General features: G+C 34.0%; 2 protein-coding genes across 4 annotated transcripts in view; both read left to right on the forward strand.

Annotated features, from left to right (window-relative positions):
- Window positions 1-17,763, forward strand: part of LOC122514137 (glutamate receptor 1) — a 187,927-nt gene that overhangs the window by 131,448 nt on the left and 38,716 nt on the right. For all 3 annotated transcript variants that reach the window (XM_043630799.1, XM_043630800.1, XM_043630801.1), the window contains exons 3-4: window positions 6,413-6,540; window positions 8,026-8,155. In XM_043630799.1, coding sequence (XP_043486734.1) covers window positions 6,413-6,540; window positions 8,026-8,155 — 258 coding nt within the window. The remainder of the gene's footprint in view (window positions 1-6,412; window positions 6,541-8,025; window positions 8,156-17,763) is intronic.
- Window positions 10,069-17,651, forward strand: LOC122514138 (facilitated trehalose transporter Tret1-2 homolog). The gene is made up of 4 exons (XM_043630802.1): window positions 10,069-11,704; window positions 15,345-15,601; window positions 15,730-16,904; window positions 17,486-17,651. Exons 1-4 carry the CDS (start codon window positions 11,658-11,660, stop codon window positions 17,633-17,635), a joined length of 1,629 nt encoding a protein of 542 aa, XP_043486737.1. The 5' UTR covers window positions 10,069-11,657; the 3' UTR covers window positions 17,636-17,651.

Below are 17,763 nucleotides of genomic sequence, written 5' to 3' on the forward strand. Positions count from 1 at the left end.
TGAAGCTGTACATGTTACCGTGGGTAACTGGAAATAATTGACAAATGGAGTTAGGCCACTTTCAAAATAAACGGCTCATATATACAAATGAAATGTACTGGCTTGTAATTATTATAAAGTTTCAAGTATTGACATTATATTTTTTTATGCAAAAATATAATTATTTTTGTATTCGAGTATAATAATTAATTGAAAAAGAAAGTATAAAAAAATAGATTAGAAATTTATCGCGTCAGATGGTATATTCACGTAGTATTTCATTTAATTTTATAATATACGAAGGACAAAGAAAAAAAAAGGGTTTGATCCTGCTAGTGACAAGATTTCGATGGTTAAAGGGTACAACGGATGGCTCGTTGAAGAAAGGGTCGTGTGTCCTTAAACGAAATGTCCTGATTTAGATCGATTATTTCCTTCGGTGACTCCCACGAATTTTCTGTCTATTCGTTTTCCTTTCTTCTCTTAATTCTGTCATCCCTTTTTTTCAATTTTCTTTCTTTCCAAACAAATTCGTAAATAAAATACACGTTTGACAATTCGCCAATGACATGCGAACGATTGAAATACTTCGAAAAAATTCTACCATGAAACGAATCGATACAATCATTCGAAATTCAATCATCTCTATAATCTCGTATTTTTATTTAATTAAAACAAAATTTATACAACCTAACGATCCTTGTATATGAGTCAAACGTTCATACAAATTTTTTACATACATGACGAATACTATTTTGATTCAACTCTAATAATTTATTGTATTATTAATTCGAAGTATTACAATTTCTTTCGATTCCCTTTAGGATTACGTTAAGATTGTATTTTATGTATACTTATATTTATTTTTCAATAGAAAATTTAATTAATTCTAATTGTAAATATCGCGAAAAAGTTTCGAAAAGAATAGAACGGGGGTGGTATTGAAAAATCTAAATCGCTATCTAAGAACTAAGAGAAAAAAAGGTAAGAAAGTATTTCGTTTGCGGATCAAAGGGCAAAAGTTTTCCCTTTTTAGTTTGGAATTAATTGTACCGTGATATTGAGACGATACGGCGTGTAACCGTTTTCTCGAAACAAACGACTGGAACGCTTGTATTTGGAGTTCTTGAGATTCTATCAGAAAGAGGAGGGTAAAATCCCTTTTGGGTTTCTTTCGCTTTTCTATCGATTAGGTCGATCCCTTTCTTTCTTTTTTTATTTTTCTTTCCTTTTCTTTTCTATTCCTTTTTCAACGTACGACTCTTCCTTCTCCGACTCACCAATTTTTCTTTCTTCTTTCTTATTGTTCCACCAATTTCCTATTTTTCTTTTCTTCTTTCTTCCTTCCTTTCTTTATTTCTTTTCTTTTCTTTGCTTTTTAACCTCCGAAAAACACTGACGGTCGTCTTCTTGCAACGTCGAAACACACAATTGGTACCATGAGTTTCCCCTTTCACGTTAACCCTTCCTTCAAGTTCAATTAAAATCCGACAACTGGTAACAAGAATTTTGACGATTAAACCTTTCGAAATTATAAAATTACTCATCGACCATAATTGATAATATAATTTGAATAAATACACGAGTTTGATATTGTGACTAATATTTTGACAAACCCTTTATCTCTCTCAGTTTATTACAAATACGTATTAATAAAAACGTTTATATTGAAAAATCTATTTCAATGAATATTTTCTAATAATATCGAATACCACTAAGAAAAGAACATACATACGTAAATCAAAATTTGATAACCACCAGAACACTTTCGATAATCAAATGAATAAAAAGAAAAATAATAATAATAATAATAATAATAATTAAATCTACGATATGAAACGCGGAGTTGCATGTTAAATTCGTAAAGCTTTTAGCCCTTTTATATGTACATCCCTTACATACAGTATATATATATATTCCACACACACACACACACATATATATGACTTAATGACTCGGTAAAAGTCCGTGAGCAGAATGGAGACTAGAAACGAGATAATCTGTCGTTCGCAATGAACTTTGCCTATTGTGGGTTGCGCTAGAGAAGTTTCTCCTAGTCATCGTCCTTAGTTTGAAAGGCACATACAGAAAATATAAGAGAGATAGAGATAGAGATAGGAAGAGAGAGAAAGGGTAGGTTTACGTGCGTGTCTATCTATGTGAGAAGAGCATGAAACGACGGTACCGATAATTCTGATAAGGCCACTCCTGCATGCATGCATCGCACGACACCACCACCGATGCATATTATATACAGACATGGCGACTGTTAAAGGACAAATAGGAACATGCGTGATAGGACAAGTTTGCAAGTTAAATGGTCCATAAACGCTAGTTTGAATTAGTTGCTCTGCACACTTGCTAAATATAACGTAGACCACGTGCAAGTAAATATACCCGTTGGATACTAAAATTCTTTAGATCATTTATTTCCACCATTTCTATTTTATCGTTTAAACATTTGCGACCTATTTCGAAAATGACATTTACATATATTCTTATTAATAAATTACATTTATTAACTTCTCATATATATATGACAATTGAAATGTTAAACATTATTTTCGATATTCGTTTATTAAACGATGATCATTTTTATTGTTGCATTTGTCTTTTCGTATCGTTAAAAAAGAAAAAGAAACGAAACAACCTTTAGGAGATTCTTCAAATGAATTTGATTATTTATTTATCGATCGATATGGAATTACATACTCGTTAATATTTCATTTGTCGAGTTGAAAATTGTCTTTTTCTATATCATATCGTTGCGAATTTTTCTTGTAAGTAAATAATTGATTACGTTGGAAATAATCTTGACCGAATAGAGAAATAATTGGTACGTTTAAAGTATATCTTCTTATCGATTGGAACGATAGCTTTTCTAATGACGTTAATGACAAATATGATATCGATTTGAAACAATGTAATTTTATAAGCGTAGAAAAATAATCTTAGAACTATCGGGTATAGTTTATTTCTTAAAAAAGTCATCAATCGTAAGAGATATATCTTGATCCAAGAGACGGAGTAGTAGTAGTAGTAGTAGTACTTTCGTAGGGAATGGCCAAGTTCACTTCAGGGACCATCCTCGACCCAGTTGAAAATCCCTTAGGAGATTCCCTCCCTCCTCCCCCTCCCACCTCCTCTTCCTCCTCCTTCTCCTCCAGTTAGGTTACATTACGAGGAGTGCTCCAAACTTTAGGAGTAAAAAATAATTTCGTTGGCAATATTCGTACCTTTCCTTGAAAATTCTACCATCACGGAGAGGTGGGGGTCGGGGTGGTGGGTGATGGGTGATGGTTGAGGGGGGAGAGGAAGTTCTACGAGTGCATTCGTCGACGACTTTCTCCGGACGAGTCATTGAAACAAACTTTTCGGCTCTTTTTTCTTTTTTTTTATCTTTTTTCTTTCTTTCTTTCTCCGTCTTTTTCTTAAAGAAAGAAAAACAAAAAATAAAGAAAAAATGAAAGCTGAAACATCAAAAGGAGAATCCTTTACCAACGGATTAATCTTTCACTCCATCCTCGACAACATTTTTCTTCTTTAATTATGTTATCTCTTAACCGTTATTTTGTACGATAAATAGGGAAAGATCCTAAATCCTAACTGGTGTATAATAATTAATAATAAGTTTAATTAAATCGACTGATTTTTGACACGAAAATGGATAGTTACGTTTATTCGAGGTGGTGTTTTCTTTCTTTCTTTCTTTCTTTTTGTTTCTTTTTGTTTCTTTTTTTTTCTTTTTTTTGATAAGAATTACAAACGGAGAATTACAAATAATACGAGGACCGAAAATGAGAATATCCTTGAAACTTCCGGGATTTGCCCGGAGGAATTTGAGTAAGCCTCGACGAAGGTTCGTAGAATTAATAATGACAAAAGAGAGAAGGAAGAGCGGACAGCTTTGACCAAGCTGAATCGCTTGTATGAACTATATTTTGTTCATATATACGTAACAAACCAACCTATATAATACATATATATATTACATATGTAAGATATATATATATATATATATATATATATATATGTATGCATGTATACGTCATGATGCCCCATTATGCTTATGAATATAAATGCACCCATGGGGATGCGAGCAATAAATGCCGACCACTGGCCTTGCGGATCTCTGAATTCTGCTTTACTGGGCGTAATTCGACTACACGTGCTACCCTTTCTCTCTCTCTCTCTCTCTCTCTCTCTCTTTGTATTTTTTTTTCTCTTTTTCTTTTTTTCGTCTCTTACTTCGAAAAATGTGGAAACGAAACAAACGACCGGACGTACCCTTTTCTTTCTGTTTCTTTTTCATTTTTACCACAGCATCCTACAACTGTCGTATCCAACATAAGAGAGATAGAGAGAGAGAGAGAAAGGGAAAAGAATGTAATAGAAGTAATTAAAACAAAGTAATATTGCTGAGTAGATATTTTCAAGGAGACTATGACAATAATGATAATAACTACGATAGTTAATAAACCGTGATTACGTTACTAACGAACATACTTTTTTAATTCATATCTTTTACCTTTCGAAAATTATTATCTGATATATTTCTAACAAAGATATATATGTATAAAAAAACAAACAATAATGTTAAGCAAAAGTTTTGCAATAATTTACGAAACATAGATTTATTTTGGACGATCCATTTTAATAAATTCAAATCGTAAAATAATTACTTCTACAGTATCGAAATACCTATTCGTATGCGTATTTTTTCTAATCAAATTGTTTTCAAAAAAGAAAAGAACAAAAAGAGGAAAAACCTTTTCAGCCCAGTATTCTCGTGCAGTTTTTGTTTCGGTATGCAAGAGCGCGCAGATCTACGATTCTTTTTTTTTTTTTTTCAATGGTTCCTTTTTTTTCTCTTTCTCTTTCCCTCTCTTTCTCACGCCGATTAACTCGCGCATCCTGACTGATCCTTCTCACACCACAACCCTCTTTGATCCCCCCTCGCCCCAGCCCGCTACGCCCCCCCTCTTCACGGCCCACTTCTCGCGTGTCCACCAGCTTTACTCGCTCTTGGATCACTTCCAAACGTTTGAATCTGCTTCGCACCTTTCTCCATTTTCGCGTACTCCACCTGCACCCCAGCTCCATCATTTTTACTATCTTCCTTTTTTTTTTATTCCTTTCTTTTATTCTTTTTTTCGTCCATCCTTCGGCCGCCTATCTGCGAAAAGCCATTTCCCTTTTATCCGATTTGTCACACTAAATTTCTTTCATTATCATTCTCTTCGATCGAGACCTCCCACCCCTCCACCTTCTCCTCATCACGCTAAAGTACTTTTTCTTTTACCCCCATCGAATTTATCAACGTTACGAGACTTGATCTACTCCCACCATCCCCTTTTTCCCCTTCCCTTTTTTTTGTCTTTTCCTTCAGTTTACGAAACAAGTTAATTCGGGTTTTTTATTTTTTGTTCTTTTTATTTGAATGTTACACAATTAATTGATCGGTTAACGTGTACTACTCGTTTTGTTTTTTTATTGGATCAATTTTAACGATCGGTCGTTGTTTATCTTAAAAAATCGTAATGGGAAGACTAATCGATAAATATTTCATTTTGCGAATATTTCAATGAAGGTCAGCTGACCGACTTGTGAAAATTGTCTTTCGTTAAAAGAAGAAATATAATTGTTTAACCTATGGGAGGGGGTAAGGGAGGGAGAAATAAATCAATCAATTGAATGAATCGTTGAAAGATTATAGAATTAAATTCGATGATTTGATCAATCAAAATGATTGATCGAATAATTTTGTGATTGATAATTAACCGTGTTATATTATTAACCGAGCAATTAACGAAAATTCAATGTAATTCGATTATTCATCAAACGCTTTAATTTTGAAATTATTTGAAAATGACGTTTAAAGTTTAGACAAGGGTACATCTTGTCCCATGATATTTTTTAACAAATATATTCAATCTCATAAAAAGGGACGCGTAATGTTATACGAAATGTATCGCGTTAAATATCAGTCACCCTTCGAAAAGGTTTTTCCTCCCTTTTTTTTTTTCAACGATTTTCGCATAACCAATTCCAAACGCTCGAGTAATTTGCCATTAAGCGAGAATACTTCGGATTGGTTGAAAATATTTTTCGAGCATAAACGTGGAAATAAATTATCGTCGCAATATCAAACTGGACTTTACGAACTTACAATTAAAAAAAAAAACAAAGAAAATATAAATAAAAGTAGAGTGTTCGGAGACTTTTTACCATACCACTCGTCGCTTATAAATGCGAGATGAGATTTTCTTAGAATATTTTTCCATTTAATAGAAGAACGACGTCGTGAAAAATATTTCATCTTTTGTCTAACATCTAATGTAACTCGAATTTCTGTCGTTAAAAGAAAAATACGAGAATCAAAGGTTAACCCAAGGAAAATGGACTGCACTCATGTTTTCGTTTCTTCTTACAGTTTGCACTCAATTCAGCAGAGGAGTGTACTCGATGTTGGGCGCCGTCAGTCCGGATTCGTTCGACACGCTACATTCCTACAGCAACACGTTTCAAATGCCCTTCGTGACGCCCTGGTTTCCTGAAAAGGTAAAAAAGGGTCTTCCAAAGTTTGGTTTCTTTTTTTTTCGATAAATATCAAATTACGATTTAACGATCAAACGTAAACGCGAATTGAACCTCTCTCCCTCTCTCTCTCTCTCTTTCTCTCTCTGTTTCTTTTTCTTCCAAATCAATCAAAGATCGGAAAACGATATGACGTAGATACGTTTTATCGAGCAAACCTGCTACTTCTTTTTATTCTCTCAACATTCCATTGTTGGTCCGTGCCAAATGAGGTTAGGCAAAAGGGCGGCTATAAAACCATGAAACTTTTACCAAAAACCATTCGCTATTCGAAGCTCGTCGAATGGTACGGGGGAATAGAAAAACGTGAAAATTTGCTTTTCACGAAGAATTCCGCGAACGATTCTTTGCGATACCGTCAAATGATATTTTTCCAGTCCAGAGTAATTCGAAATTAATTAACGTTCGATTGATCGTTAACGAAAGATACAAAAGAGAGTGTTAAAATAATAAACGAAAAATAAGAAGAAAAGAAAAGGAAAGAAAGTAATGACTGAGAGAGAGAGAGAGAGAGATTGGTAGATTAGGGGAGTAGGAAGAGGAGGAGGAGAAGGGGGTTGGTGTTTGGTGGAGAGGGGGTTGGGGTAGAATAGCGCATCCTGCACGGCAATCAGATACGCATAATAGGATCGTTCGTACAAATAAATATATGTATGAAACGTATGCGTGTGTATCAACTACGTGTGACTAGAGATGTAAAAGTCGGTGCTTACGTGTGTAAGTGTGTTCGCCGTATATAGTATGTAATACACGATCTGCGCATATTACAATTTGAATTTCCAAATGAATTGGCCGGTCCGAAATTTATCCGGCCGAATCGCGACACGTTGCATTTATCGTACCGATATCGAACGCTTTCAGAACCGATACACCATCCAACCCTTTCCTTCTCTCTCTCTCTCTCTCTCTTTATTCGTATGTACCAAAATTTATACGCTAGCGACTGTGAAACGTAGTAGCAATACATGTAAACGCATCGAACATGCTGAATTCACATAGAACAACACACCGAGGAGATGTCTGTCGCGAATAAGTTTCGTTTCCAACTCACTCTCCCACTCTCTCTCTCTCTCTCTCATTCACTCACATTCGTGTTAGTGTTTTTACGGTGATACAGAGAGAGAGAGAGATACGATCTGCGCAACACCGAGAGTAACGAACGTCGATGTCGTTTAAATGCTAATCTCCCTGTAATGCTGATTCGACGGTACGCTTTTTCGTTCGAATCGTGGTTTCCCCTACTCTCCTTGTATTCGTTTACAAAAAAAAAGAAAAAGTAAGTGTACGATTGATCGAAAGAATCTATCTTCTTCTTTTACGATTTATATCGATATAAACAAATACAAAAAAAAAAAAAAAGAAAACGCAGAGAGATTTAACAAAAATATATTAAAGAAAATTATTATATTATATATCGTACAATGATAGATTATAAAATTTGATTTGTAGGTACTGACACCATCATCAGGTCTCTTGGACTTTGCCATAAGTATGCGTCCGGATTACCATCGTGCCATTATCGACACGGTCCGATACTACGGTTGGAGGAAAATCATCTACCTTTATGACTCCCACGACGGTGAGTCCTCTTAACTCATGCGACTTTCTCATGCATTTTTCTTTTCAACTATGAATACAATATATATATATATATATCTATACGTGTACATACATGCATCTGTATAACTATGCGAGTGTGCATAGTACGTGTCCAATGTATACGTGTTAAAAATTCACCTCTACAGATGTGCACGTCACGTACATACACACAGAAACACACTTGCATGCATAAATACATACATTTATTCATACATATGTACGTGTACGCGTATAAACATATATATATATTCTTGCAAAATTCTATCGCGGTTGCAGAGAATTTCAAATTCTCATCTTCCTTCTTTTCTCAACTTCTCCTTCTCTCTCTCTCTCTTGGTATTCTTACTTTTATTAGATATCCCGATAGGTACGAAGCAGAGTCTCCAGTGGGCAACTTTCTTTCGTCGGATATCATAGCGAAATCGGTAGCTACGATCGCTAGTTTTTTCTGCTTCAACCTTATACAATACACACACACACACATACATAGACACATATACGTAGACACTTATAACCGAAGAAATATTCTGTAGGATTTTAAACGGAAAATATTATGTACAATGTATACGTTTAAACACACTCACACGTTTATACAAAGATACAAAAGTACGTACGTTCGTTATCTTTTTATAAGTTTTCTTAGTTTTTTTTTTTTTCTTCTTCTTCTTCTTCTCTCGTTAACGTTAAACTATAGAACAAGAATTCAAGTTCCCTCGGTAAAGAATAATAATAATAATAATAATAATAATAATAATAATAATGAAAATAATAATAGTAGAAAAATTCTCGTTGCAACGGAGACAAAGTGGGCGACACTAATGTCAGACACGTAAGTGGGGAAGGTCGTACGTATCTCGGGCGAGGTTTCAAACAAGGTTTTTCCTTTTACTTTCGTTGTTCCTTTAGCGTTAAATGTAAAAGAAGCCTAAGAGGAATAGGTGGAGGAGGAGGAGGAGGAGGGGGGACTGACTGTGTTGCAATATTATCACGAGACGCGGACAACGCTTTTCTTTTTCCACTTTACCGAGTTCATAAATCTTTCAAGTTACCATCAAAACGTTGAAGGATCTCATTGTCAGTCGATGATACATAAAAAGGAAGAAAAAGAAAAAGAAAGAAAGAACCGGTTGAACGAGTATCATAAGTGTCATCTCGTACACGTGCGATCTTAATTGCTACCGCATTCTTTTTTTCATTTTATTTGTTTGTTTTTTCTTCTCTCTCTCTTTCTATATATTTTTTTTTTTCATTTTTAACAAAATTCACTTTATTCGCGTATCTTATGTTAATTCGTTGAACAAACACACGTAAGGAGAAAAAAAATAATATACCGAATTGAAAAGAATAATGATGTCATTATTGCATTTGCATTTAACTTATTTATAAATCATTTATGCAAGATATAAGAAAAAAAAAAATAAATAACATATTCAATGAAAGATCTAGGAAAAGTACTGGTCAAGCCTGATAATTAGGTGTTTTTCGTTATCGTCGCAGAAGGAAACTTTTTTTTTCTTTTATTTGTCCAACGAGACGGTTCTTGATATTATAATTATTACACAATCGTGTTCATCAAGTAGGAAAATCATAATTTCATTCCGGTCAGGTATCACTTCTTCGGTAAACATCGTTTGGATGAAATGTTTCTTCTAATATCATTAGAGTGGGTGGACTTTAATTAATTCATTCAAATATTTACCGTGACAAGGTTCTAAAGATTTTTTGTTTCCCCCTCGAATTGTATTTACATTTTCAATCAAGTTTCAATCATTTTCTATTTCCTATTATCTATTAAACGATGCCTCCTTCCTTTTTCTTTTCTTTCTTTTTCTTACCATCATTAACTTAACCGTTAATATCACACGTTGCACGATTATCGTTCCGTTATTTCTTCATAAATAAAATAAAAAGTAATAAAGTGTCTATGAATTGTGTCTACGTTATCTGAATTTAAAAAGAAACAACCTTGAAACCCGTCACTTTTTATATCCCATTAAATCTTGTTAATATTGAAACGGCAAAATGAAAAAATTATTCCGCAAGATATAATATTCATATATTTTATTTTAACGATTATATAGTTCGAAGAATTTGTTAAACGTTACGCGGTACTAAAGTGAATGAGAAACTATCGAAAAAAATGATTTTCTATGACGTTGAAAAACAGGTTACTAAGTGCGTCACGAAACAGACGACGGGATGAGTTTCTCTCAGGTTTTTCCTGAATCGTTTCGAGAAAGTTAAATCGTAGTATGCGTTTTATCAGGTTACACGGAAAGTTTGTATCGATATTGAATGAAAATTTTAATTAAAAAAATAAAAGAAAACATTTAAGATTCGTATAAAATCTCGTAATATATCTGATAAATAATTTTTGATCTCAATGTACAAACTTTTCAGATTATTCGATAAATGTTAAACTGTTATGCAGTTGTCTCATTCAGACTGGGTTATTCTATCCCAGGAGAATTCGCAGGACGTTGACCGAACCATCGGTAAGGTTCAAGGACAGATCGATTTCGTTCGAGTCTCAAAGAATGTTCTTCGGTTTTGCAATCCTACATTACATCGAAATGCACTACCATTCGTTGTAAACAATATTCCAACCCGGAACGTTAATCGATCTTTAAAAAATCCGAGTTTTAAGTACAAAAGTTTAAGTAAATAAAATCGCAAGGAATACATGTTGTCTAATTGATTGACCAATTAAGTGAGGTGAGATGTTTCAGAGATATTTTCGTAGGAATAAAAATGAGAAATAACAAAAGTATTCGTTGTTGCATCGGAACGATCGGATTTCTGGATCGAGTCGTAGAGAAGGAGAGAGAGGAGCCTGGTAGAATTCAAGGTCGTGGCGAAACATAAAAAGTGGGTAAAAACAAGTGGCAGACGAGCTAACACGCGATCAAGAAGCCGGTTTAGTTCGGGGAATCGAACGAATTCCTGAGTGGGCCGGTCCCGGTTGCAATTAAATCGGGAAAAGGGGAATGAGAGACGAGATCGGGTTCCAGTTATTCAATTGTTTCGAAGAAAATCGCGAGGAAAATATTTGCGATTAAAATGAATAATACGAAAAGATGGCTTTGGTTTAGTTGAGAGTCGACGAGCGGTGGTGTATGTGTGGTTTGTGTGTGTGTTTGTGGCGCCAAATGAGAAGAGGGGATTCCAATAAAAATACGTATAACACGTATATGTTCCTGAAGTGGGCAGACCGCGTTCGGCAGCTCTCAGTTTCCTCTCTGTGGTTCGTTCGATAATGACACCAAAACCGATATCGGGGATTCGCGCGAATACCATCCTGACACACCTATTCGCATTCTATTACTAATTACTCGGGGATAGTGTGCGTGCTTGTGTGTATTCCCGCGCAGTGTTCAAAACTAATCGTTTGTTACCTTCGATTTTACCCAAAAACCAATCGCATTCGTAAAAACAATCTATTTTAATTTATATTCAAGGATCAAGCAACGAACCAATTCGTCATGGAAGATACGTCCAATGAAAGTTGTTTCATTAAAACCTTTCAAAGGTGTTACTCAACTTTTACCATCTTTTATTATCATTGTCATTGACATTTTTCCCCTTTTTTCCTTTCCTTTCCTTTTTCTTTTCTTTTCTTTTGTTTTCTAAAATAAATATATATAATATTTCCTTGTATGTGCACAGCGAGTAAAACGCGAGAAGTAAGATAAATAATAATATAGTCTCAATGAAATTGCGAAATATGAATAGGTCGTATCTGTGTGTCTACCCCGTTAAAATTTATTTTCCCCTAGACACTCTTCGTAATGATTTCAATCTTTCCTCGTTGTGTCAAAACGTTTCACGGACGGAATCATCGTACCAAAGGATTTACGAGTTTTATCTCATGAACGGAGAACGCAAGACCGAGTAACCGTCCTACAAGAAATCGGTTTATCGACACCTGTTCGATAATCTTTTCGATTTAGCAACACATGTCCGATAATCATTTTCTACATCGTGTCGATAAATCGTGTTTATAAATATTATATACGGAATGATACGGAAAATTTCAAACATTCCCATAGAAATATTTCAACGTTTACTTATCCGAATTTTTTTTATGGTTATTTATTATATTTTTATATGCATTTTTAATATGTATGGTATTAAGATACTTTCCAGGACAATTATAAATCCATTAATAATGTCTTTAACGTTATTCCTACTTCATTCTAAAACCCAAATTTTGGAGTAATAATTACACGTACTTCGACTCACAAAGGATCCAATTATTAAACTTGTAATCGGGTTCGATAGACCGTGAACATTGCCAGGAATCAAGTAGGTACCTGTACGCTTCGTTTGATCAGATATCAGTAATTAAGTATTACATAATATATATATATATGAATAGTTATTTAATATATCAAGGAAATATTATACATTGGGAAAAGGTGATAAACCTATGACAAAGAATTCGTTGAAAATTGTTTTCTTCTAAATGATTCATTTCTCTATTCGTTTTATTTTCATTCAGTTTGTTCAATGAATTTGCATTACAAATAAATCACTCTTAACTTCACGATTTAAACGACAGTCTCGGGTGTGTATTTCATTTGAAGATATTAAATTAAATTAGTTTTTTTTTTTAAATTAGAAATGCTAACGATCAACAAATGATCGTGAAACGTTTTGACAAATCATTAAAATAAGAACAAAAGAATTAGTTATAAAACACGTTAACGAGATATTAGAACGGATTTTTATTTACGTCATCGTTTTCTACCGATCAATTAAAAAACAATTGATGACACTTTCAGAGGCCATAGAAAAAGAAAAAAGAAAAAAAAGAAAAAAATACAACTCGTTACGTATTAAAAAGATGGAAAAGAGGAAAGAAAATGAATGAATTGAGTTTCGTGGAATAATGGAATTGCAAAAGTGACTCTTATCGAGTCAGATGCACGCGATACGATGCAGTATGACGGGGAATCTCGATAGACGGGTTTGATTTACAGGTACATCGACCTCAACGTTAATCGTTTGGTTGTAATGTAACGTTTCAAGTCGACGTAACACATTTTTCTTTTCACTTCTTTTCATTTCTTTTCATAATTTATTACCAAATAATTTCCCCCCGCCTTCCCACCTCCCCCCATATTATTATTATTATTATTACGTTATCATTATATTGAAATTAATATTTAATTGAATTAAGATTAACGAATGATTATTTTCTTCACATAGAAATTAATTCGATTGACCTCGTTTGATAAATTCCCCGTGTAATTTAGCCGAAAACTTAATAATACGTTATTTTATGATATGATAATTAACCATAAAAAGCATAGGTATATTTATTTCTTATCCTAGATAAAATTCAATTGCATTTAGTCGCATGCCATGCGATATAACTATTTAGACCTTGTCTTTGCATGTATATAAATACGTTCATTTTCTTATGTCCACAGTTATTTAAGCAAAATTCAGCGAACCGTGGTGAACCCTTAAAAAAAAAATACATTTTTCACTAAATCGTTAATAAATTGTCGATCATCCGTACAAATCTAAACATTTTTCTTTCGCGCACATTATCGATTAGTAATTTTTACACGATTAATCGGAAATAACGAAAAATCAATTTTTAAATAGAAAACAATTAGCAATCGGATGAAAAAGAAGATCAACAAAGATAAAACAACAATATTACTTCTTCCTGTATTTTAAATTTTTCTCACGGGATAAAAAATAAAAACAAACGATCGAGATCGTTTTCTAATCTCCGCTTAAAAAAATACACAAATATAGAAAAAGAAATCAAATAATCCAATTGATTTTTTCATCATTATTTGTTGTCTATTTCAAATGAAAAATAACCTAGATCATTCAAAATATGTTACAATCCAAATATACATATAATATAATTAGTTAAACAACAAAAAATGGGAGAAAAGTCGAGGAAAAAGTGGCGCGTTAATGCGAACATTATTTCGGGATATAAATAGGTAGTGAAAGTGAATCATTGTGACAAATAAGTCCGAGGTAAGGAACACACGTTTCGGTTCCGGGTATCTTATTAGTCGGTGCATTATATTGTTAGCTGTAAACTGCACTTGGAGAGAGAAAGAGAGAGAGAGAGATATGTACAGAGAGAAGTACTTTGTTAATAATCCGTCTCTCTCTCTCTCTCTCTCTTACAGACACACACACATACTCACATTTACTCTAGTTCACATAAACAGGCGTACATTCACGTAGGAACGTTGGCATCTTTCGAAAGATTGCAGATTCATGCACGAATGGTATGCGTGCTGAGATCATAGCGTTTACATATATGTGAAACCATATCGCATCGAGGTTCCTCAACCTACTAGGAGGAAATACGTGGTGGCGTAGAATCGAGTTAGGATCCTAGTTGGCTCATCTCTGTAATTTCTCTTTCTCTCTCTCTCTCTCTCTCTCTCTGTCTCTGTCTCTGTCTCTGTTTCTCTCTCTGTCTGTATTTCACACACACACAGAGACATACTACATACACGTTTCGAGAGTCGACAGACACAATTCGCATACGGAATACTCGTGACACGCGTAACGAATAATTTCACTGTGTTTTGGAAGGTTCTTTCCTCTTACTGTACGTTGTTAATTCCCATATGCATAAAGTACTCGTAAGGAATTCGTAAATACGATTAAATTAATCATCGTTAATAAGTTGGAATATCTATATACGTATTTATTTATTTATTAAAGTAGGCTGATAATAAGAACTCGTCGAGAGAATATTGTTTTTTCGGTTTCTTTTTTTTTTTTTTTTATTGTCCGAGAGTTTACCGTTGTAATCATAATAATCAAGTTTTTCCTATACGATGACCTCGTTGATTTTAACAAAAAAAAAAAAAAGAAAAGAAAAGAAAAAGTGCTTGATAACAAGAGAAATATCAAGTTCTAACCAATTATTAGATAATAATTACATTGTTTTAAGTTTAACTTCGATATTATCTGACCTCGATTTATGTTTCCTCGATTCGTTTTTATAAGTTTAGTTGAAATGTTATTTAAAGTTGTAAGTTAGTTAATAGCGTAATACCTTGAACGCAAACTTAAAAGCGAGTAGATAATATAATTGAAATATTTTGAATAATGAATTAGATTAAATGAACTAATTATGCGTTTATCATTGTTTTTAATTGAATTTGATTTGTCTTTAGACTACGTAGATACAAATTATCTCCTACCAAGGAACATTATTGTTTCGATAAGAATACGAGAGAAACCAAAGAGGAGGATGCTTCACGTTGTTTTCTTAATAACGAAAAAGTGGCCAGGGTCGTCCCTGCGACACAGGATAAAACTAATCAAGGAATACAACAGGAAATTTCAATACCAGTCGAATCGTTCGAGGTACCACCGAGAGGAAGAATAATGGGCGGCGAGATGTTTCGGCAAATTTTGATCGGCGTAGTTTGTGAGTAGACGATAGACCTAGGAATATATTTTGTTAATAAATATCTACGATCAGATGATTGATAGGAGAAACAAATTTAGACGATTATCGAATGGTTTCCTACTATAAATTGTAATAATTCCCTTTAGGCAATTTATTGATCATCGATAGCGGATTCCAAGAAGGCTGGAGTACACCAACGATACCAAAGTTCATCGCTAAGGAAGATCCTCTGACAGTGAGCAGCGATCAAATAGCTTGGATGGTTAATCTGCTTTACGTTGGTGTCGGTATCGGTTCATTGGTCCCGTTTATTTTGATGAATCGTATCGGTCGTAAGAAAACTTTGCTGTTAGCCGCATTACCAAAAATCATTAGTTGGGTTTTAATCGGCGTGGGAACCGAACAAATGAGCATCTTCTGCGGTAGAATACTGGCCGGTATCGGTTGCGGTATTTCGTATTCCGTATTGCCAATGTATCTCGGTGAGATCAGCAGCAAACGTACTCGTGGTCTCTTAGGCACGATGATGGCGGTTAACATGAACATTGGAATGTTACTGATATTTACAGTAGGTCTCTGGATTTCACGATTTATGATGTCTATGATCGCTATGACCGTACCGATCTTGTTCGTGGTAATGTTTGCCTGGTTACCAGAAAGTTCGGTCTTCCTAACTCAACGGAATCAATTAACCTCGGCTAAAAAGACGTTAAGATGGGCATTGGGAAAGGATAACGTTGAGGAAGAATTGGAAGAAATTAAAAGAATATTAATAACCGAGGATACTTCGAGGAAATTAAGTTTTTACGATGTTATCAAGGAAATGTTTAAGAAGAGAGAAAATAAACGTGCTTTCGGGATAATTTTAATTTTAAGCAGTGCATTGACGCTTACCGGGGGTGCACCGATATTGGCTTACCAATCGGAAATCTTTGAAAAAGCGAACTTTGCGGTGTCCACGAATTTGAGCATTGTCGTTACCGGTTGTGCCATGGTCTTTGCAGGATTTGCTTGTACCCTATTGGTTCATATTACCGGAAAAAGAATATTGCTATTGATCTCAGCGCCTGTTTGTTTCCTCGCATTATTTAGTTTAGCTTTATTCTTCACATTCGACTCGGCCGGTTACGACGTTTCCAGATTCAATTGGGTACCATCGGTATTCGTGATGATTTTTGTTCTAAGTTATGGATTGGCATTGAATCCAATGCCATTGGCGTATCTAGGCGAGATCTTTCCTTTCGAAATGAAAAGAGCTGCCGCAATATTTATGTCGCTTTATTACGCTGGAACTACCACAGTGATTGTCAAATTTTATCAGGTACGTAAATACAATCATAGGCATTTGGCTATTTGCCTATGTTCGTAACAACGAGATAAGAAATCTCGAAATCTAAACGCTTTTATCTTTTCTCCTGACACTTATGCGATTAACTATTAATTGTCATAGCGATTTAGACGCTTAGTTAATTTGACACGAGGCTTATTAACAAACATAACAATTTTGTCGCAATTATTTCTAAACGTTCAACGTATTAACTTAATATTCTTCAGTTGTAAAAAGATTATACATTTACCATGGGGAATCTGGTTGTAATATCAATATCGATATCTATTTATTTAAACAACACGTAATTGCTTTCTTAACACGTACACGTGAATATACTTGCTTTCTTACCAAATCGTATCAGCTGTATTCCTGCTGTGCCATGGTGTTTTTGTGTTATGCAATGTTATACTCGCTAGATATTAACGCTATACATATTATACATGCATACACGTAATGCAGTTTCATGGAATAACAATAAAGGGGTATTACTATTAAATTCGAATTTATGATAGAGACGAAGAACAAAACTTAATTAAATATGTCTATTTATATGTTTATTATAATATTCTCAGGTAACGCAAGATTTATACGGTATCCATGTACCTATGTGGATTTTTACCGCGATAACTGTGATTTTATGGATCTTTATCTATTTCTTCGTACCCGAGACGGAAGGGAAAACAGTGGAGGAAATATTGTTGAATTTGAAGAATAAAAAGTAATCTTAAAAAAAATCAATACGTTTATTAAAGAGTCTTATATATTTTTTTTTGTTATCTCTCTCTTTTTCATTCTTCACTCATACGTGTACATAAATAATAATAATAATAATGATTGATAATAACGAGTC

The sequence above is a fragment of the Polistes fuscatus genome, unplaced genomic scaffold (genome assembly GCF_010416935.1).
Source record: "Polistes fuscatus isolate 324 unplaced genomic scaffold, CU_Pfus_HIC Scaffold14, whole genome shotgun sequence".
In the NCBI taxonomy this organism is placed as follows: Eukaryota; Metazoa; Arthropoda; class Insecta; order Hymenoptera; family Vespidae; genus Polistes; species Polistes fuscatus.

Excerpts from the sequence above, each read along its gene's own strand:
- LOC122514138 (XM_043630802.1), top strand. The coding sequence starts at position 11,658 with ATGGAAGATACGTCCAATGAAAGTTGTTTCATTAAAACCTTTCAAAG. Across the intron at positions 15,602-15,729 it reads AATTTTGATCGGCGTAGTTT|GCAATTTATTGATCATCGAT; the intron begins GTGAGTAGACGA and ends AATTCCCTTTAG. Across the intron at positions 16,905-17,485 it reads TGATTGTCAAATTTTATCAG|GTAACGCAAGATTTATACGG; the intron begins GTACGTAAATAC and ends TAATATTCTCAG.